This window comes from Polypterus senegalus, chromosome 6 (genome assembly GCF_016835505.1).
Source record: "Polypterus senegalus isolate Bchr_013 chromosome 6, ASM1683550v1, whole genome shotgun sequence".
Classification (NCBI taxonomy): Eukaryota; Metazoa; Chordata; class Cladistia; order Polypteriformes; family Polypteridae; genus Polypterus; species Polypterus senegalus.
The window spans coordinates 103,659,994-103,681,589 of NC_053159.1; the positions used below are offsets into that span (position 1 = coordinate 103,659,994).

General features: G+C 39.1%; 1 protein-coding gene across 2 annotated transcripts in view; it reads right to left on the reverse strand.

Moving 5' to 3' along the window:
* The window catches only part of wsb1 (WD repeat and SOCS box containing 1), a 36,729-nt gene that overhangs the window by 3,999 nt on the left and 11,134 nt on the right, over positions 1-21,596 (reverse strand). Inside the window, exons 3-8 of one of the 2 annotated variants that reach the window (XR_005634096.1) lie at positions 15,411-15,676; positions 14,246-14,377; positions 13,817-13,917; positions 10,623-10,795; positions 9,185-9,298; positions 4,268-4,469 (exon numbers count right to left, since the gene is read on the reverse strand). Coding sequence is in view for 1 of the 2 variants with exons in the window: in XM_039756662.1 (XP_039612596.1) it covers positions 9,185-9,298; positions 10,623-10,795; positions 13,817-13,917; positions 14,246-14,377; positions 15,411-15,676 (786 nt within the window). In the remaining variant the exon portion in view is untranslated. The remainder of the gene's footprint in view (positions 1-4,267; positions 4,470-9,184; positions 9,299-10,622; positions 10,796-13,816; positions 13,918-14,245; positions 14,378-15,410; positions 15,677-21,596) is intronic. The other variant, XM_039756662.1, reaches the window with a different exon arrangement.

Genomic DNA, 21,596 nt, shown 5'->3' on the forward strand with positions numbered 1-21,596 from the left:
TGACAAATTCCCCTCAAATACAAAGAAACCCTAAATCCAAATCTAAACCCATTAACTGCTGCAGATCTCAGGACAAGCAGTCACAACACAAATGCTTTAGTGTGAAAGAGCCTAAAGTCTCTTTATAAATAAAAACTACTGTAACAATTATATTTGCATTTATATTTTAACAACTCACACAACTTAGCTGTCACACTGACTAGTCCCAATAGGAATCTGAGCTAATTTGTTCGGACTTAGCCAATACCAAACCATATATATCCCATCGCTTCTGCCAACAAGGACAAAATCTAATACAATGAAAGGAAAAAATAGATAAGTAAAGATAACTAAGTTCCAGTTCTTAAACATTTAATGAAAGAAGTAGTTTTACATTTGTTTGAAGTCTGTAACTTAAGTGATGGTAACTGGATGAAAAACTTAATGGCAGATAGTATAATCCTAAAAAAAAATTAAAAAACCCAAACCATAATGATTATATTTTAATTGTTTGTTTTGTGATGAAACAAAGGCACAGGAAGCACTGCTGGAAATATTAGGTAGCTTCTTTATTGACTATGTTTAATCATAAATCAAATAGGTGAGGTTAACAATGGTAGGCTCCTGGGATATGGATGGCTGATACAGTATCTTTATGCTTGCCAACTTGAAAACTGGAACAAAATTGTTGATGTAGGGGTAAACGGAAACCAAGAAAGGGGGCCATCCTTTTCATGTTTTAAACTCAAATGACTGGAACATACATATACAGTAAGACCAGAAGCTCCATCACCAGAAAGGGTTAAATGATGCATGTCACCACTGTCCCATTCTACCTTCTGTTAATAGACAATGTGCCTTTACATATAAACAAAGATTCATTTACATGTAAAAGGGCAGCTGTAAGCAACACTTATAAATCATTGTTTATCTGATGTATATTTATGTAGCTCTACTTCAGTATACAGTGAAATATCAATACAGGGAAAAGGTTACACAAGTGGGCTGAAAAATAGGTATATTTCACAAATAAATCAAATCCAATGTTATAATTTTGAAATATTAAACTATACACTGGTTTTCTTTTTCTCCTTTTTCTAATTCTTTATTTTCATAGACCTGGGGCTGAAAAATGGCCAACCGAATTCCCAGCAAGCCCTGGGTTAATAAAGTATTACTGGAGATGTAGTTATACTGTTTGGATTTATTCTAAATAAATTGTATTATGTTTGTTGACTTATAAATTATGCTGAATATTTACGTTTCTGCAGTTATCGATTTACATTAAAGTTAAAATATTTAGGGTTAAATGTTAGAGAAGACTAAACCTTCTGACTGGCATATGTACAATGGAATGTTTCATTTTATTGAAAAAGTACAGAATGACGAAGGTTTCTAATATGGACTGACATTTAGTATCTTAAATTTTCCCCCTTTTATTTAGGGAAACTTTTGAAGATATTCTGGTTGGTCTACTCCTGGAATTCTTTACCTGTGGTTGAGCTGAGTGAGAGGGGAGAGAGCGCTGCCCATTGTGCAAGAGAAAAGCACACAAATCTTGCAGTAATCACTGTTAACATGTATGCATCCGGAATATGTTCAGAAATAAATATTATTTCAGCTTCCTTTGAGAGCACAGGTGTGTTGGGATGGGGTTGTAAAGAATATCACCCCTTTTGTAACCACACACCTCTTTGTAACACAGCAATGTACACGACTTGAAAAAGTTTTAGGATTGGACTTAAGTTCTAATACAGAGTGAATAATAAACTAGTTGTCCATAACTGTTTACCCAATTAAAAAAAATAGTAATGGATGTATTCATAGAAATAAAGAGCAAACATGCAGGCAAATATTTACATTTTAGAGGTACACAAGATTACAAACATGAAATTGGGAGGAAACCCACTGCACTGATATAAAAATTAGCTATATGAAGATTTTAATTTCAAAACAATCCCAATACTGAACTGTTCTTTAAAATCAACATATAAAAAATGGACCAAAAAAAAAAAATAGGAAAATGGTCAAAATGTGAATTGTGTAAACTAACACTGATTAACCTGCCAACAATAAGGAGACCAGAGCTGACAAACCAGAAATTACAGAACCTGCACCTTTTGGCTTTATTTAAACAGAGTCTCGTTAAACCCTAAACTCTTTAACCCCTATTCTAAACACTATGTATATTTTTAAAGACTGTTATACATGGATTTTAAATTGTGCATCTTTACTGAATTGAATCTTTTATCTTTTAGATCATCCTTTTACAATATTAAGCAAGAGTGTTAATCTATTAGATCTGAGGTAATCAGGACCCAAATGGACAAACAGCCTGAGAAAGGCAAACATTTATTGATTACTAGCTGTGTAAACCCATGATGTAAAAAGCTCGGGGTCCTAGAAACTACTGAAATCATCAGAAAAATATTGAAATGTAGAGATGTCAAGCAATTGAAAGGAGCTATTCTGGGCATCTCTCTCCTAGGACATTTCGTTTTGCCGACGTGCTCGCATCACTTGTGCATTAGCAGTGGGAGGAAAAGTAAAAGTGACACCATTTTGCCAATGTTAGTGGTTAAGCGACTGTCTTTCTGCCTAGGTTTCGTTTTGCTGATGTGCTGGCCACACTTGTGTTATTTTATTAGCAGCTAAGCGAGTGTTCTATTTCCCTTACCCCGACTCCACCTCTCACTTCCGGGTCGGACAGACACACACACTTCCACGCATAGACGTTTATATACAAGATTCTTGTAAGCATTGTTAATTTGACAAAGTTAGGACTTAAAGTTGGGGACACATGCTGGGCAGATCAGAAAGGTAGAGCAGGACAGTGAAAAGCAAGGAGAGCAAATAGTGAGACAAGCCCAAAGAAACTGACAAGGACCTCTGCAGACTGAACTGTAATCTGAAGAAATTCTGCGCTCAAACTTTAAATACTTACTTTCCATTACCTTTATTTTCTGCATTTTTAACTAGACTTTTTTTAGATACATTTCTTAACCTTTAAAGTCTCAAATTTCAAATACACTTTGTACTTTTGCTACCATCGGTTTTACTGTTTTTGGTTTTCTTTTTTTTTTTTTTTTAAATGTTGCTTTATAATATTTTATACTGTCTGACTAGGTCAAGGTATAGTGTTAAGAGCACCTGGCGTGCATGTCTGCCATATTCCCATAAAGGTACAAAGTGGAGAACAGACGTCTCCAAAAGACAGCAGCACAGTGAGCAAAGCACCTGTTTCTCGGAGTAGCATAGGTATAGCACAGATCTGAAGACGACCATTTGGTTTGCTTGCACAGAAAGCTTGTAAGTCTAGTCTAAAATTCGACAATAATACAACCACATATAATGAAAAATAACCAAAAATCAAATACAGTTCTCTGAAACTGCAAGTTAACCACATTAACCCTTAGCTGTACTAACCAAATATCCCCTGCCCGACACCTGACATATTTACATTTCAAATGATTATTGTAAAGTAAAAACACCTCTCAGTATACTTCCGCATTTTGTTGCTTTTATTTTAATAAGGGTAACCATTGAACTAAAAAACGCACAATATTTGTGAAACTGTTTGGTTGTCAATTGTCTAATAAATCTACTAGGACACACATCTCCTATCCAGTGGCGTACCTAGCTTTGCTGAAGGCCCCTGTGCAGTGCCCTGAGGTGGGCCTCTCCTGTCTAGCATAACTGCAAGTAATTTATTTGCAACTAGATCTTAGGGGCCGCCTAGGCAGTGGCATCCGCGATCGTGTCACTATCAGATCACACACTGGTGAAAAACAATCCACCTCTCTGAATGGATTTTGTAATAAGTTTTTTAATTGCTTTATTACAGCCACTGTAAGTTAGCAAAAATAAAAAATTGTGGGAATTGAATGTGGGAAGTGTGGGTAGTAGTAGTAGTAGTACATAAATATGTAAAATGTGGACCTGTTTACTTTCAAAAACAACTTTGTGAAGGAAGATGATTAAAACGTAATGTAAGGTAGAAAATAGAAACTGTTCTAGGCTATAAAATGAAGCAATTTCAATTTGTAACAAATTAAAGCAACACCACCAGCTGACAGGATACAACAATCGACCTGTTTTACACAGGTTCTGAGAAAATGGATGTCAAAGTGGTCACGCTCACAAATCCTCACAGTAGTGACACTAATGCACTTAAGCACATTAAGTTACACAATAAAACAGGGTACAGACATGTTAAAACTGTTAAATCTTACAAAAACTGAACTGACTGACAAGTCACAAATCATATTACTTATAATATCACTAGTACCTTAAAAATACTTGCGTGCCTTCTGTTGCACGAAAGTCCACAATCGTTTTCGATTGAGAGTATAGCCAAGCCACTAAGTTTGTTGTGCTACATGGTGCTTCTGAGGTAATTTGAGGAGTTTAACTTGGAGAATGATTGTTCACACGCTGCAACAGTCACTGGTATGGTCGTCAGCAGTAACATGTAAGCCGTGCAAACATCACTGAAAGTAGACAACAGTGCACAGTGATCTATCAGCAACAGTTCAGCTACTTCGAAAACAGTCGACTTGGTTGACAGGATGGATTGAAAACATGCACGAATTGACAATTTAGTGGAAATCGCTGATGAAACGTCAGTGCTATAGCATTCAACGAGAAGATCGGCAGCAACAAACAATTCTTTGTCAGCCTTCAAGATCAGAGTTGATGGTAACAAGACATTGAACGTTGAAGCCACTGTATCGAGACTATTAAACTGTTGTTTTAGCTAAGTTATTAAAAATTTAAAAACCTACATGGCCCTGAGTGGGCCCCCAAGCTCATAGGCCCTTATACTTTGCACAATCTGCACAATTCATTGCTATGCCATAGCTCCTACCTAAACAAGGATATAGATTAATGGTCAGCACTTCATTTAAAGCCAATACTTACTTCAATTAAGCACATTAACTGCATACAAAAAGCCACTGTATTAGAAAAGCAAGCAGAATAATTACAGACCTCACCCATCTCATAAACAGACATATTCACTTTTTTCTTCTGGCAAGCAGTATAAAAACCATTGGCACTCACATCAGTAATTTCAGAGACAGTTTTGTATCCATGGATTGTGAATTTACTATACTAAAAACAATGAAAGCTGAGGAAGTGAAAAGTTTTTATATCAAGCCATTAAATCTTTTCTTTATTGTAACATTTTTAAGCTTATTAAAAAAGTTCATGTAACAAATTTGTGGATTTGTTTGTTAAATACAAGCAAAACAACTCTTATTTAGCAAACTAAAAAACAAACATTTCCCAAAATCAAGTAATTTCTTGACAAGGTAATAAAACTTACAAAAATAAAGATTTAATGGTTTGATATAAAAAAACAAAACTTTTTACTTGCTGAGATTTCATTTTGCAGTATGAACAGCCAATCAGAAGAACAAATATTGTAACAAACACTTTGCATAAATATACTGTATATAGAGTGCATCCAGAAAGTATTCACAGCACATCACTTTTTCCACATTTTGTTATGTTACAGCCTTATTCCAAAATGGATTAAATTCATTTTTTTCCTCAGAATTCTACACACAACACCCCATAATGACAACGTGAAAAAGTTTACTTGAGGTTTTTGCAAATTTATTAAAAATAAAAAAACTTAGAAATCACATGTACATAAGTATTCACAGCCTTTGCCATGAAGCTCAAAATTGAGCTCGGGTACATCCTGTTTCCCCTGATCATCCTTGAGATGTTTCTGCAGCTTAATTGGAGTCCACCTGTAGTAAATTCAGTTAATTGGACATGATTTGGAAAGGCACACACCTGTCTATATAAGGTTCCACAGTTCATGTCAGAGCACAAACCAAGCATGAAGTCAAAGGAATTGTCTGTAAACCTCTGAGACAGGATTGTCTCGAGGCACAAACCTGGGAAGGTTACAGAAAAATGTCTGCTGCTTTGAAGGTCCCAATGAGCACAGTGGCCTCCATCATCTGTAAGTGGAAGAAGTTCGAAACCACCAGGACTCTTCCTAGAGCTGGCCGGCCATCTAAACTGAGCGATCGGGGGAGAAGAGCCTTAGTCAGGGAGGTGACCAAGAACCCGATGGTCACTCTATCAGAGCTCCAGAGGTCCACTGTGGAGAGAGGAGAACCTTCCAGAAGGACAACCATCTCTGCAGCAATCCACCATAAAGTCTGTATGGTAGAGTGGCCAGATGGAAGCCACTCCTTAGTAAAAGGCACATGGCAGCCCGCCTGGAGTTTGTCAAAAGGCACCTGAAGGACTCTCCGACCATGAGAAACAAAATTCTCTGCTCAGATGAGACAAAGATTGAACTCTTTGGTGTGAATGCCAGGCGTCACGTTTGGAGGAAACCAGGCACCGCTCATCACCAGACCAATACCATCCCTACAGTGAAGCATGGTGGTGGCAGCATCATGCTGTGGGTATGTTTTTCAGTGGCAGGAACTGGGAGACTAGTCAGGATAAAAGGAAAGATGACTGCAGCAATGTACAGACACATCCTGGATGAAAACCTGCTCCAGAGCATTCTTGACCTCAGACTGGGGCGACGGTTCATCTTTCAGCAGGACAACGACCCTAAGCACACAGCCAAGATATCAAAGGAGTGGCTTAAGGACAACTCTGTGAATGTCCTTGAGTGGCCCAGCCAGAGCCCAGACTTGAATCTGATTGAACATCTCTGGAGAGATCTTAAAATGGCTGTGCACCGACGCTTCCCATCCAACCTGATGGAGCTTGAGAGGTGCTGAAAAGAGGAATGGGCGAAACTGGCCAAGGATAGGTGTGCCAAGATTGTGGCATCATATTCAAAAAGACCTGAGGCTGTAATTGCTGCCAAAGGTGCATCGACAAAGTACTGAGCAAAGGCTGTGAATACTTATGTACATGTGATTTCTCAGTTTTTGTTTATTTTAATAAATTTGCAAAAACCTCAAGTAAACTTTTTTCACGTTGTCATTATGGGGTGTTGTGTGTAGAATTCTGAGGAAAAAAATTAATTTCATCCATTTTGGAATAAGGCTATAAGATAACAAAATGTGGAAAAAGTGATGCGCTGTGAATACTTCCCGGATGCACTGTACATGTTTCATGCTATGCTAATTGTGTGTTGTTTCTGTCTTTGTTGGTATTGCATTACTGTCACTGTTCTCAGGAGACATGCACATATGAGAAACTTGAATTTAAAGTTGAACTTGAGTCATAAAAATAAGGAAAGTATGACCAGATACAATTATTTACTTACACATACTACACTTAAATTGTATATAAAAGAAAATCTACCACAACATCCATGAGACTGGATTAAGTTTCTTCAGGAAATAAATGGAGAAAGATCTTGATCAAATGTACTAAGTAAATATTTCTTTAAAAAATGATGTGTACTAGCACAAAGTAAAATAGACTATTTACTGCCCAGTTATTTAGTACTGGGAGTAGTGGAATGGATATCAGATTTGTTATATAAAAAGTCTCAGCCAGTAACAGCTACACACAGCACAGAACTCTTCCATTCAGAAAATTAGTTTGGTGGCAAGGTCATTAAGATGATAAATGGAAAAAAGCAAAGCCACTCCTAGTCAGTTAGAAAGTGATTTGCCTGTCGGGCTCTGTGACAGCAGCTTCAACTCTGATCCGTCGATAACAAAACTGAGAATGAGCTGGGAAAATAGGGACACAGACACAAACAAAACAAACACACGCTTTGTGCTTTTATTTAAACCAATAAGGTGCATTGAACTTCTTAAAAATAATCTATAAAAGCATAATACATGGTGAAAGTTAAAAATTAGATGAATCAATTAAGACTAGATTAAAATTCAGAGACTGTCCTTTCTTTAAAGCCATATAAGCCCCAATGCTTCCTTCACACAGGTGGGCAGATTCAGTCCTGGAGGGCCGCAGTGGTTGCAGGTTTTTGTTCCAACCGAATTTCTTAATTAAAAAACAATCCTTGTCAATTGTTTAATTTCATGGCTTGCTAGTGCTTTAACTCTGCCATGTCAAGTCATTCTCATATCCTAGATTTTTTTTCCTTTCTAAGGATATCTTCCAAATGATTTGAAGTCTAAAACAGACGAGTTATTCTCAGTGCTTCACTTTTTTCCCTTCACTTTCCTTCCAAGTATTTAATTAAACCCAATAGTGCATAGATGGAAACAAGCTAAATGGAGAAATGCTGGTTTCTTTTGTCATTTGCATCTTATTGCTAATAAGGAGCAATTAAAAACCAAGACTACAGCTGTTCAAGACTAAAATAAGCAACAAGTGTTCAAAATCTTAACGAGTGAGACAACTAAAGTGAAGCAGAAGTGTAACTTGAGCAATAAGTGCTTCTTATTAAGCAACTGGGTTGGAACAAAAACCTGCAGCTACTGTGGCATTCCAGGGCTGAATTTGCCCACCCCGTTCTAAAATCCCATCAGGGCCATGTAGTAAGAGGAAACGCCCACCCGCCGGTACAGTTAACCTTTAGTCCTGGTTCCAGTTCTTGTTCATCTGTGGGGTATTGTGCCAAACCAGAGACCAGTCTCCTTCTGCTAGTCCTTCAGCTTCATAAGGAGAAACGCGCACAGTGGACTGCTCTAAAGAAGCAACTTTCAACTGCCCCACATAAGCAACGGCATTATGCTTAGTCCCTAGGAAGCTCTGTCTCCCGATCACTTGCCTCCACAAAAAAAAGCACGGGCTCCTCTTCAATATTTATACACATTCCTTTTAATCTCTGTTACATCTTGACTGCTTCAATCGCATTTCTTCTGTACCCTTTAACTAAATTCTCTGCTCAAGTTCACTTTCAAGGGATACAAGTTTGTTGGCACAGATTACGCTTGTGATACAAATCAACTGAATTTCCCAACACCCCAAAGTCCCGCTGACATCCTATCACACACACCTACACCCCCAGAGTGCACTTTTAACGTTTTATTAAAATACCCAACGCCATGAACTCCTCTTACAACAGGCCCAAAAAGGCAGAAATATTTTGTTGGGAACAACTGATATTAATAATGGTATCCTCCATGATTACCTATAATATATTTGGAATACTAAATTGAACATTCAATATATAGGCCTAAGGGCTGACACTTGTACTGTCACAATTGATGGCATTTTATAACACAATTTACGGTTAATAAATATTAAGTTTAACAGATTGTCTACTACATAGAGAAGCAAAGCACAACACTATACTTACCGATCATCACAAATGCTTGCAATATGAAGGCCATCATGACAAAAGGAGACTGACCTCACCCACCGATCATTGGCACCTCCAGCAAATATTGGAGTTGGAGGAGGGAAAAGGTGTCTTTAAATAAAAAAAATAGCATTTATTACCTTTTAATTCACAAAATAACATGAAGGCTAAAACTGGTTAGTGAGTAGAGAGACATAAGAACTGAAAGATTTTTTGAAGAGATAATATAGCCCAAATAGGGATAAAAAAAGCAGGCTTGTGATCATTCCATATTGAGAACAGATAAAATACTGTCATTTAATCAGCTGGAATAAAGAGAATTTAATTAAAAATTAAAAATATCTTTCATTACTATAGTTTGAAAACAACTCCCTAAAATGAAGGCATTAAATAATTAACTCCTTATCAATTTCCCATTTTACTCATGTTGTCCCAAATGCTACTATTTTTTATACACAAAAAAAAAGCATCTTCTTCATCCTTCCAAACACTGTTAAAAAAGTGAACCGCTCCGTGCAAAATACTGGCATTTAACTTACTTACTTAGTTATTGCTACTTTGTTTCAGCCATGCTTTGTTCCATATATACACAACCCCCCCCTTTGGAGGAGTCAAACCTTAAAAGTAACTCCCAACAAATACACTTCACTCTATGAAGTCAGACTTTCATTCTGGTTTAGGGTACCCAACCACTGGAACTTATCTTTTTGTTGAAATTAATTTCTACATGATTAAATATAAGCAAGTGAAGTAGTCATGCAGACAAATTATGGACACATGTAGCTGTCCCAGTATAGCTCTGCTTGCATAACATTTTTTTATGGATCTAACCAATGATTATGCTATGTTAACTGGGTTAATTTGTTTTGAGAAGAGCATATCTATTATTTCAGAGTATGAATTTAAAGTCTAAATATTTCCATTCCAAGATCCTTTGCATTTCCCATTCCACTGTTTAATAGCATAAACAGATGGAATTACAGTATGGCACCCCACTTCTTGAGAGAGCCAACTCTAACTTTGGTTTGGGGAACTTCTAATGTCAATGAAGTGAAAACTTTATCCTTATTAGAAAGGGGGCGAAAACGTTGCATCTTAATACTAATAAATATTTCAAAAAAACTTTACTGGACAACACTTCAAAAAATACATTAGATATGGGAATTTGCAAGTTAAACTATACTAAATACAAATTTCTTTGAAGATCTGAAGAATATAATTAAGTACATATTCATTTTACATTGACTAGGCCATAAACAAAGTCTCTGGCAAACAAATATATACCTAGGAATTAAACATTTCTTGCCCTAGACAAAAACTTTACAAGCAGGCTCACAACATATATATTATGTGACTGCAACTACTGAATAAATGTCCAAAGTTTAAGAAACGTTACATGCAAATAAGCTAAATTTCCACATTGGCATCCACATACCCCAACTCTAGTAATACAACGCCAATATGAGGATCCCAGACAATAACACGTGTGTCATAGGAAGCAGTAGCCAATAAGGCACCATCAGGAGAAAATTCACAACAAACAACATCATTGTGATGGCCTTCCAGTTTACGAATCATTGTATATTTGTCCATATCCCATAAGAACACCTGCAAATTAAAAACAGAAATGTTAAAAGTGCCTCAAAGAAACTAATGTAAAATATAAACTTTTACTAAATGAATCAAATGATTGATAAATCAAGCAAAATTAATTTATAATTAAAATGCTCAGTGTCATAAAATTGTATTTACATTAGTGTAGCAACAAAATACATGCCAAGTGTTACACTTTTCTCTTAGTTGTTACTTTACAGACTATATTTGGCTTTAGTAAATATGTTATTTTACTACAAATATATACATATTGTAGATTCAATGTCCCCAAAACAACTACATAAAATGAAGAAAAAATTATACAAACAAGTAACATATTGTTACTCCAGTTGCAGATCACCTGTGATTAACCTAGACTCTCACGGGCCTCTGGAGCCTACAAAGAAAAACAGATACTGCAAGAGAAGAGAACAATTCATGGCCAAAAGGTTCATGCCTTTGGCAAATATGCAATTAACAAAAAGTTTCTGAATAAAAAATACTCCCCAATCTATTCCACCCTCCCCTCACCCAAATTGTGCTCCACTATGACTCTGGTTGGAGGTCTTACAATTACTACATAGAATTTAAAAAAAAATACAACATTCTAACAAAAACACTAAACAAAAATAACTTAATGGAGCACAAGAATTTTAAAAACATTTAGGTGGCACTTAAGAGTCATTTAAGAGTTGTGTGCAAATTTATTAAAACATGTTAAAATGATATGCAAAATCACAGTAGTAGCTGCAATTTCCGGAGTTTTCATAAAATAAGCTAAAAAATTATAACTTTGTATCAATTATGTGCAATGAACTCAAATTAGCAATATGCCTCTACTTATGTATTTATACAGTAGCATGCAATGTAATTGGTCCTTTTCTAAGCGATTTTACTAACTGGATTGCAATAAAAGAGTTCCTGCTCATATAACTGCTTGCACATTGTGATTACTTGAAAACGTATTACTTTGAGTCAGGATAAGTTTTGAGAATTAAGTGTAGAACTCTATGGGAAATAGCTACATGAAAACAGTTTAATACTGTGTCAAAAACAGCATCTTTCAGAAAATATTACAGCTATAGTTCATACATGTTAGTTATCCTTTTATGTAAGGTGACCAACATTTACACTTTACAAGAAAAAAAAAAAAGAAAAGCCAACAAGGGCTCCGTGGCTGCTCTCTTTCATTAACCAATATTCAGAAATGACTGACACTCTATTACACAATTTTGGCATCAGAGCTTAAAGCTTGGCAAGATATAGCTTGCTTTGTAAGCTTAATTTCTTACATATTTCAACTGAGAAATCTTTCAAAAGAGCTCTTTCAATTAATAATGAATTTCAAATTACTTAAGTAATTCATAAAGTTTAAATTGGGTGGAAGTGTCACCAAAGGAGATTGCACCCAAGAACAGACACAGACTAATACCAACTGATAAGCTTTTTAATTGGGGAGGTTAAATGAGAGAAGCAATATATAATGTACTTTTCACTGATAGCATATTTTACCATAACAGTAGTAAGTGGTAACTTGTATACAGATTTTTAAAAAATGTTAACATTACTTTGTAAGGAACGGGAAGAGAAAAATGAAAATCTTTACATTCAAAAATAGAAAGAATAAGTGCAGAAGTGGACATCAACCAGCACCTACGTACAGTAAACCCTGCAGCCAGTTGCAGAGGCTACCTTCCTGGAATGGGCAAGCTCGTCCCACGCCTGAAAGCCAGAGATGCCACTGATTCTGCCCCCGCTAATCTAAGCGAGTGTGGTGCTCCCATCAATACCTCACTCACCCCACTTTGCTGCCACGACCTGTGACAGGGAAAGCAAGACACTTATGGAAAAACACAACCAAAGGAAAAAAAAACTCAAGATATTTTAAAATTACAACCCACATATAATTATATAAAGAGCCTTAATACTAACATCTGATACAAGTTGTTTAACCATTAGTCAGTTTTGGACAACTTTCAATCAGAATCAACAACACTGATAGCAAATTGCCCAATAAAGTAGCACACTTATTTCATTCCTCATTTATGTTAAACTAGTTTGACAAAAGAAATTTCAGCTATAAAAGACATTTCAAAATATGACGCGGTTTAAAAATAAGATCTAAATTAAATGTCTTTAAAGTGCTACAGGCATTAAACTTGTATTGGAAAGACCTTGCAATTTTAAAATAAAAACTGCTCTCAAAGCTTAATATAAGCAGACCAAAGTACTAAAAGACGCTTATCAAAAGTTTCACAGGTAAAAATCAAAACTTAGTGCAACCTACTGATAAAAATCAAACTCACTGAGTTTTGGATAAATTGTCATATATTAACATATTTAAATATTATTATTTTCCCTTTTCCTTAAAAGTCAAACTACTCCTAACATACTCACTGGCAGCTGTTGCCGGAACTGCTTTTCCTTTCCTATTCTACACCTTCATATTAGATACTCTTTACATATGAAGAAGAAAAAACAATTAGTGATCATAGTTTCTTTTCATTTCAAGTTTGCCAGTTTAAGAAACGGATTTCCAAAATTAAACAGATACGAGTCCATTCAAAAAGCTCTGATTTTATTTATATAAATGACTAATTTTCTATGCCTACAGAGTGGTATGCCTACCACTATGTGTGGTAAGTGATTGTAAATCACATAAAATCAGATGAACAGATACACCTGCATCAGTTCCTTCCCAACATTTCAAAAAAATGTTGAGTAAACAATACAGGTCATGTTCAGTTTATTTCTCAATTCACAACAAATAGGAAGGGGAAGGGAGGGGAAAAAAAAAACCCAAAAAGGACGATTAGTTCTGAATTTGGTGCCAGTTTTAATTATCTGTGTACACTTTTTACTTTTAAGACTTCCAAAAATACTTCAAAAATCCTGTTTTCTTAATAACCACCCGTACAAGCAAGTTTCTGAACAGTTCATGACACCGAGCAAAGGCTGATAGCTATGATTAGAAAATTACACTGCACCTTATGCATCATAGCACCATGCCATTAAAAAAAGAACTTCAATACGTACTGCTTTATTGGCTCCAACAGAGCACAAAATTGAGGAATCAGGGGAGAAGGAAGAGGAATACACCCAGCTTGGGTGACCCCTGAGAACTTTCATCATGTTTCCTGTTTAAAAAAAAAAAAAAAAAAAATTAGCAATATACAAAAAATGCTAAATTCTTCTTCTTTTGGCTGAATTAGATGGTAATTAAGTCTACAAATGTATACAATTCTGCATACTGCCACCATTTGCTGGAAAAAAACTGCCCAGAAGTCTTTAGTTAACATAGCTAACAGTTTTGTTTCCAAATTATACCTATACACCCTAATACAAAATGTCTATAATGTTAAAATTAAATAAAGGATAAACATACCAAGTATCGTTAATTGTTGTAGAGATTACTAAATAACATTAAAACATTCAAATTATCTCTTTAAACTTGACCCTACTTACCGTCATCTTTAAGATCCCAAACTCTCAATGTCTTATCTCGTGATGCAGACACCAAAATGAGACTGCCATCTGGAGCAAATGTTAGATCACGGACTATTTCAGTGTGATCCATTAAATTTAGCAGCAGCTTGCCTTGGAGAGGACAAAAAAAAAATACACAGTATGTAACAAATAAAACTGAGAATAAAACCAAAAAGTACCACTCACAGCAAAATAATTAAAACAAAAGCATAAAAACACTGACAAGACCAATAATAAGAAGGTCAAAGTATATACTTTGCAAAATCTTTAAAAGTTACTGGTACAGGTTTTTACAGCTACTTCAAAAATTTATTTTCTTTGTTGTACACCTGAGCACACATGAAACCATTAAAGAAAAATATTACAAGAACGGCATATCTGGAATAATTAATTTCCTAAGCAAATGAAAACAGACAAAACAGTCAAGCTAAAGAACGGAATAGGTTTATTTCAAGTCAGTAAAGAACAGGTGTGTTGTGAAGAATGTGTGTCTTGACAGTAAAATCAAAACAAATTAACCATTTATTAAAAACAGCATTTTTCCATACAATAACAGTGCTCTTTACCCTTTGTTGGTATAGCACAGGTACTCGCCTGTAACTGTTTTTGGGCACGCTAGCAGAATTCTTCCAATATGTTTTTTTTCCATACTGATCAACTACCTTTGCTTATACGCTAACCACTCAACATAAAGTACCACAAAGACATGGCTCCACCAATCTAGATCAGCAATCGCCTTTCAAACATCTTTTCTTTAAACACAAGCTTAAATTTGTTTCTGTGGATAATCTGTACATGTCTGTAACTAACTGATTATTATATATTCACATTGAAAAGGAAAACCGTGCTAAGGTGGCCCTTTTTGAAATGTCTTATTTATGTTATTTTTAAAAAACAAAAGGTAAGGAAAGTTAAAGTTGCAGCATGTTGTCATAATTTGCACCTGTATCTGTTCCCTGTTAATCAGCACTTTCAGAATATGATTTATAATGTCCACTTTGAGGAAGACTGCTCAAAACAAGTCAACTATTCAATAGATAGCATTGCAGATTTACTTTTTAGTAGCTCAAAACCACAGTAATTTTGTTTATAAAAACCGCCTCACCCAATAGTTTGCAACCCTCATTATATATAGATTGTTTACCTGTATAAACATCCCAGATCTTGATTCTGCCATTGTTAAGTCCAGTAGCAAGCAGGAGTTGGTCTTGACCAAACTTGAACCGATGCCATTCTATGTTAACACATCGACTTTGTTTCTCAGGAACAGAGGAACCAAATGCCAGGCCCCAGACAATATCCCCACAGTCTATTGTGTGCTCCCGAGGAACATTCTTTTGCTGTCCATCACTGTTCTGTCGTGACAGTCTTCTGTTTGCAACATTGTTGACACTGTTACCAACTAGTAAGCTGTAATTAGAATAAGGAGTGGGAGTAAATGAGAGATTTTTTAATGAATCTAGCAGAAAAAGAATAATCCGAAAGCTCTTTATTATGCATGTTTTTTTTTTTTTTTTTTTTAACTTCACAAATGCAAAATCTGCTACTGTTGGGAAACAAATATAGCCAACTTAACCTTAAATAAATTAAGCATTAACCACAGTAAGAGGTACAACCTTAACACTCTCACATTACAATACTCATTATGGTACATATCAATATTTTAATTTTTTGTTGTTGCCTGTGCAATGAAATGCTCTTGAATAAGCTTATGTCATCTCAATTCATTGTAAAAAAGATCCAACACTACACTCATTTCAGTGGCTGCATATATTTGAAAAATATATAAAATAACTAAATATCAAGACATTCCATCATTAAAATGCTATCAAAGTACAAAACAACAATTCAGGTTACAAACTGAAATCACAATTTAAAAAATGCAATTAAATTGCCCCTTCCCATGGGCGCACTACCTGTAGGAAGGGCCAAGGAGGTCAGGTGCAGTGCGAATTGGATGGTGGCCAAAGGCGGTCCGATCCTCACCTACAGAAGCTGGCTCTTGGGACGTGAAATGTTACCTCTCTGAAGCGGAAAGAGCCTGAGCTAGTGCGCGAGGTCAAGAGGATCCGACTAGATATAGTCGGGCTCACCTCGACGCACAGCTTGGACTCTGGAACCAATCTCCTTGAGAGGGGCCAGCCTCTCTACCACTCTGGAGTTGCCCCTGGTGAGAGACGGCGAGCAGGTGTGGGCATACTTATTGCCCACCCGATTTGGAGCCTGTTTATTGGGGTTTACCCTGGTGGACGAGACGGTAGCCTCTCCCCACCTTCAGGTGGGGGGGACGGTTCCTAACTGTTTGTGTGTATGTGCTGAACAGCTGTTTGGAGTACCCACCGTTTTTGGAGTCCCTGGAGGGGGTGCTAGACAGCATACCTTCTGGGGACTCCCTCGTACTGCTGGGAGACTTCAATGCTCACGTGGGCAATGACAGTGAGACCTGGAAGGGTGTGATTGGGAGGAACGCCCCCCCCACCGATCTCAACCCGAGCATTTTTTTGTTATTGGACTTCTGTGCTCGTCACAGATTGTCCATAATAAACACCATGTTCAAGCATAGGGCTGTTCATATATGTGCACTTGACACCAGGGCACCCTAGGCCTCAGTTCGATGATCGCCTTTGTGGTCATGTCGTCAGACTTGAGGCCACATGTCTTGGACACTCGGGTGAAGAGAGGGGCGGAGCGGTCAACTGATCATCAGGCTTCGATGGTGGGGGAGGATTCCGGTCAGGCTTGGTAGGCCCAAACGTGTTGCGAGAGTCTGCTGGGAACGTTTCACAGAGTCCCCTGTCTGAAGTAGCTTCAACTCACACCTCCGACAGAACTTTGACCACGTTCCAAGGGAGGCGGGGGACATAGAGTACGAATGGGCCATGTTCCATGCCTCTATTGTTGAGGCAGCTGACCGGAGCTGTGGCCGTAAGGTGGTCGGTGCCTGTCGTGGCAGCAATCCCCGAACACGTTGGTGGAAACTGGTGGTGAGGGATGCCGTCAAGCTGAAGGAGGAGTCCTACCGGACCCTTTTGTCCTGAGGGACTCTGGAGTCAGCTAATAGGTACCAGCAGGCCAAGCGGAATGCGGCCTCGATGGTTGCCGAGGCAAAAACTTGGACGTGGGAGGAGTTTGGGGAAGCCATGGAGAACGACTTTTGGATGGCCACCATCCGGCATCTCAGGAGGGGGAAGCAGTGCAGTGTCAACACTGTATATGGTGGGGATGGTGTGCTGCTGACCTCGACTTGGGACGTTGTGGGTTGGTGGGGGGAGTACTTCGAAAACCACTAACATGCCTTCCAATGAGGAAGCAGAGCCTGGGGACTCGGAGGTGGGCTCCCCCAGCTCTGGGACTGAGGTCACAGAGGTGGTCGAAAAAATTCCATGGTGGCAGGGCCCTGGGGGTGGATGAGATACGCCCGGAGTTCCTCAAGGCACTGGATGTTGCAAGACTGCCTTGGTTGACACGTCTCTGCAACATCGCAGGGACATCGAGGACAGTGCCTCTGGATTGGCAGACCAGGTGGTGGTCCCCATCTTTAAGGGCCAGTTTATACTTCATGCTCAGAACGCGTACGCACCCGCATCATGGCTGCCACGCGTTCTCTGAGCAGGTCCTCAGAAGTTAGCGGGACGCATGCGCGAGTTGCGGTACCAGCAAAAAGTCAGGGTGGTGGGGTGGGGAATGCAGTGTGCTAAAAGTCGGAACGTGACATCAATGTCTCTGTTTACTATCTACATGTGACAGAAAGCCTCTATGCAGATCCTACGGGATGAATGCTTCGATGTGGTGAAGCAAAATGCCGACATACAGATGCATTCGTGGTGCTTTTATATTCAAGCATCGCATATTCCCGATCGTAATGACACGATACAATTTAAAAGCCTCACATACCATCTTTTTTTTATGCAACTTAACAGCAGCAACATAATGTATAGCGCTGTATTTCAGCCACTGAGAAAAAATTAAAAGGACACGGTGAAAACGTGTATTTTGTGATGAAAGTAGAAATTTCGGCTTTAATCTCGAAATGTCCACTTTAACCTCGTAGTTTACTTTATCATTAATGCAGACCATCGTAAACGTCATCCCAGTTTTTAACCGCTACGAGCTTCTTGGACCTGACAGCAGCGGCAAGTAGCAACAGATCAGCAAAGAGAACAAATTAAATGTACTACCCAAAATCGCGGCTTAGCATACGCCTCATAATCAGGCCGCTGTTTAAATGATTTTTAAGCACAGAGAAAAAAATAAACATTTGAAAAATCCGTAATTTAATAAACCACCAAGAAAAGTAACATTGCAACAATGCACGCTATGAACCAACATACAATTGTCCGTGACTGAAAACCGGAGCTCGTTCAGTACGCACTGCCCGCCCCCAACTCCCTACCTGAGTCGCTTTCGTCTGTGTACAGTCCACACGCACCTGTGAGTCACGCTGACTGTTAATTTTCCAAATACCACCTCAGTCGGTTTCCACGTTGATTTTTCATTGTTCTTTGCGATTCCGGCTGCTTTTTTATATATAATCCACCAAGTCACCCAACCATGGGGGGGAAGGGACGTAATCAGTGCGAGCGTATGACCCGCACGTACTGGGAATTTCTCGTTCGTGGGGAACAATTGCAAGCCATGGTCTCCATCGCGAATGGGGTTCAACGGCTTACGCACGGCTCTCCGCGCCAGGTAGACACACGTTGATCCATTCAGTGTAGCGCGCGTGCAGTACCGGACATACAAGTGCATCACAGACCTGTTAATGCTCAATCTCACATGGCTGAAAGCCACTTGTCTGTCTAAGAATTTGGACGCCAACCGCTGTTGGGTCGTGTAACTATTTGGCAGGTGGGAGTCTCGTTCGTTTTCGGAAATAACCAGCCAAATTGTTCCACCAACTAAGAACTGCCATGCACCACCACCCACAGAATCGAGAAAGAGCTATCAATCTGTCAATCCTCTCCGTGTCCGGGCCGGGTGAGGTTTCCTGTGTCGAGTCAAATGAAGCGAAAGGCTTTACACCTGGTGGTGCCCTTCCGTCAATTCCTTTAAGTTTCAGCTTTGTAACCATACTCCCCCCTGAACCCAAAGACTTTTGTTACCCGGTTTGCTGCCCTGTTGCGGGGCCTGCATTGGTGAAGCAGGTGAGACGGTAATGAAACAGAGGCACAGGGCTTATTGGTTTTTAAAGACTGCTTCCTTCATTGGGTTTTAACCAATGCACTGAACGAACCAACACACAATCGTCCGTGTGGCGCGGAGGGAGGAAGAAGGAGAGGAGAAGGACATCCACTCCGCTCCCTCCGTCATGCTAGTCTGCCGATTTCTCGTTCAGTATGCACTGCTTGCTCATGTGCCCACCTTCAACTCGTTACTTGAGTCGTTGTCGTCTTTGTACAGTCCAGATGCACCTGTGACTCATGTAGACTTTTAATTGCTCTGTGCGGTTTTGGCTGCCTTTCTATATATAATCCACCAAGACACCCGACCACGGTAGTAGCGAGGTGGGAGGGGGGTGTGTACAAAGTGCAGGAGCATCTAAGAAGACGCATGTTTGTCGCGGATGTGAATTGCTGTATGTAGCGTGTAAAACAGTTTGCCAGGGTGCACGCGGTCGTGCGTCGTAACCGAAAACTCATTTTTTAAAGACTGTTCATTGTGTTTTAACCTCAGTTGTAAAGGAATGTTTTAAGGATCCCATGGGATACCCCTCACAAACAGTTTTACACGCTGCATATGGCGATTCACCTCCACGAGAAACATGCCTCTATTAACAGTCAGTGTGGGTCGGAGCTGCATGTTGCCGCTACGGCAGACGAATATAAATGACGCAATTTTTTCTGTGTCGTCGCGTCTGAGTTGGCGGGCGTGGCTCTGCGAGTTGTCGTCATAGCCAATGGTCTTGGAGTTGGTGGGCGTGGCTCCTTCCTGCGTGCGCCATAGGTGTCTAACTTGTCGGGCTTAGTGAATCCACGCCCCTTCCGGCGTGCTTTCCATGGTCGTCTTGCCTTAGTGAATATATATATATATATATATATATATAGATGATATTCCAACTCTCTGCACATTTAGAATCTTTAGATTTGTACTTGATAGCACTTTCATGATGAAATGCATTAAAGTGTGTATGTTACATTTTACATATAATTTCATTTAAATAATGAATATTGTTAATAATTACACACATGGGGGGAATAATTACACACATGGGGGTGTCACAGTGGTGGAGTGATAGCACTGCTGTCTCGCAGGGAGTTATGTTGCTGGTATTTCCTGCTTGTATTCCACACGGTGCTCCGGTTTCCTTCCAAAGATTTGGGGATTTGGTGCCGCTAAAATGATGCTAGTGTATGCGAGTGCTTGTATTCACCTTGCGAGGCCTCGTCCAGGGCTTGTTTCTCACTAGTCCCCAATGCTTGCTGGAATGGACACATCCCTGGATTGATGGATTTAATCAATAAACATAATTTTCAGAGATATTGCGGTAAGGTGTCATCAGAATTTAATGAATGTTCTAGACAATTTACAACACAGAGAAGCCGAACATGTTCTCACTGTGACAATATCTCGCACTGCCACCTGGTGGATTCCTCCAGATTTACGTAAAGTACGCACGCAAGTATAAACACTACAACGCTTGCGTAGCAGGAGCCTCCGCTGCAGCATGTGTCGCGTGAAGTATAACTCCGGCCTAAGAAGGGGAACCGGAGGGTGTGCTCCAACTACAGAGGGATCACAGTGGACCAGTACTATACCCTTAGCAGGGTCCTGGAGGGTGCATGGGAGTTTACCCAACCAGTCTACATGTGTTTTGTGGACTTGGAAAAAAGTGTTTGAAAGTGTCCCTCGGGGAATCCTGTGGGGGTTCTCCGGGAGTATGGGGTACCGGATCCCCTGATAAGGGCTGTTCAGTCCCTGTACTTCATTAGGCCGTGATCTTCAGCTCTCTCTGAATCGGTTCGCAGCACAGTGTGAAGCGACTGGGATGGGAATCAGCACCTCAAAATCTGACACCATGGTCCTCAGCCAGAAAAGGGTGGAGTGCCCTCTCAGTGTTGGGAGCGAGATCCTGCCCCAAGTGGAGGAGTTCAAGTATCTTGCGGTCTTGTTCACGAGTGAGGGGAAAATGGAGCGCGAGATCGACAGGCGGATCGGTGTAGTGTCCGCAGTGATGCAGGCTCTGCATCAGTCTGTCTTGGAGAAAAAGGAGCTGAGCCATAAGTCAAAGCTCTCAATTTACCAGTCGATTTACATTCCTACCCTCACCTATGGTCATGAGCTATGACTAGTGACCAAAAGAATGAGATCGCGAATACAAGTGGCTGAAATG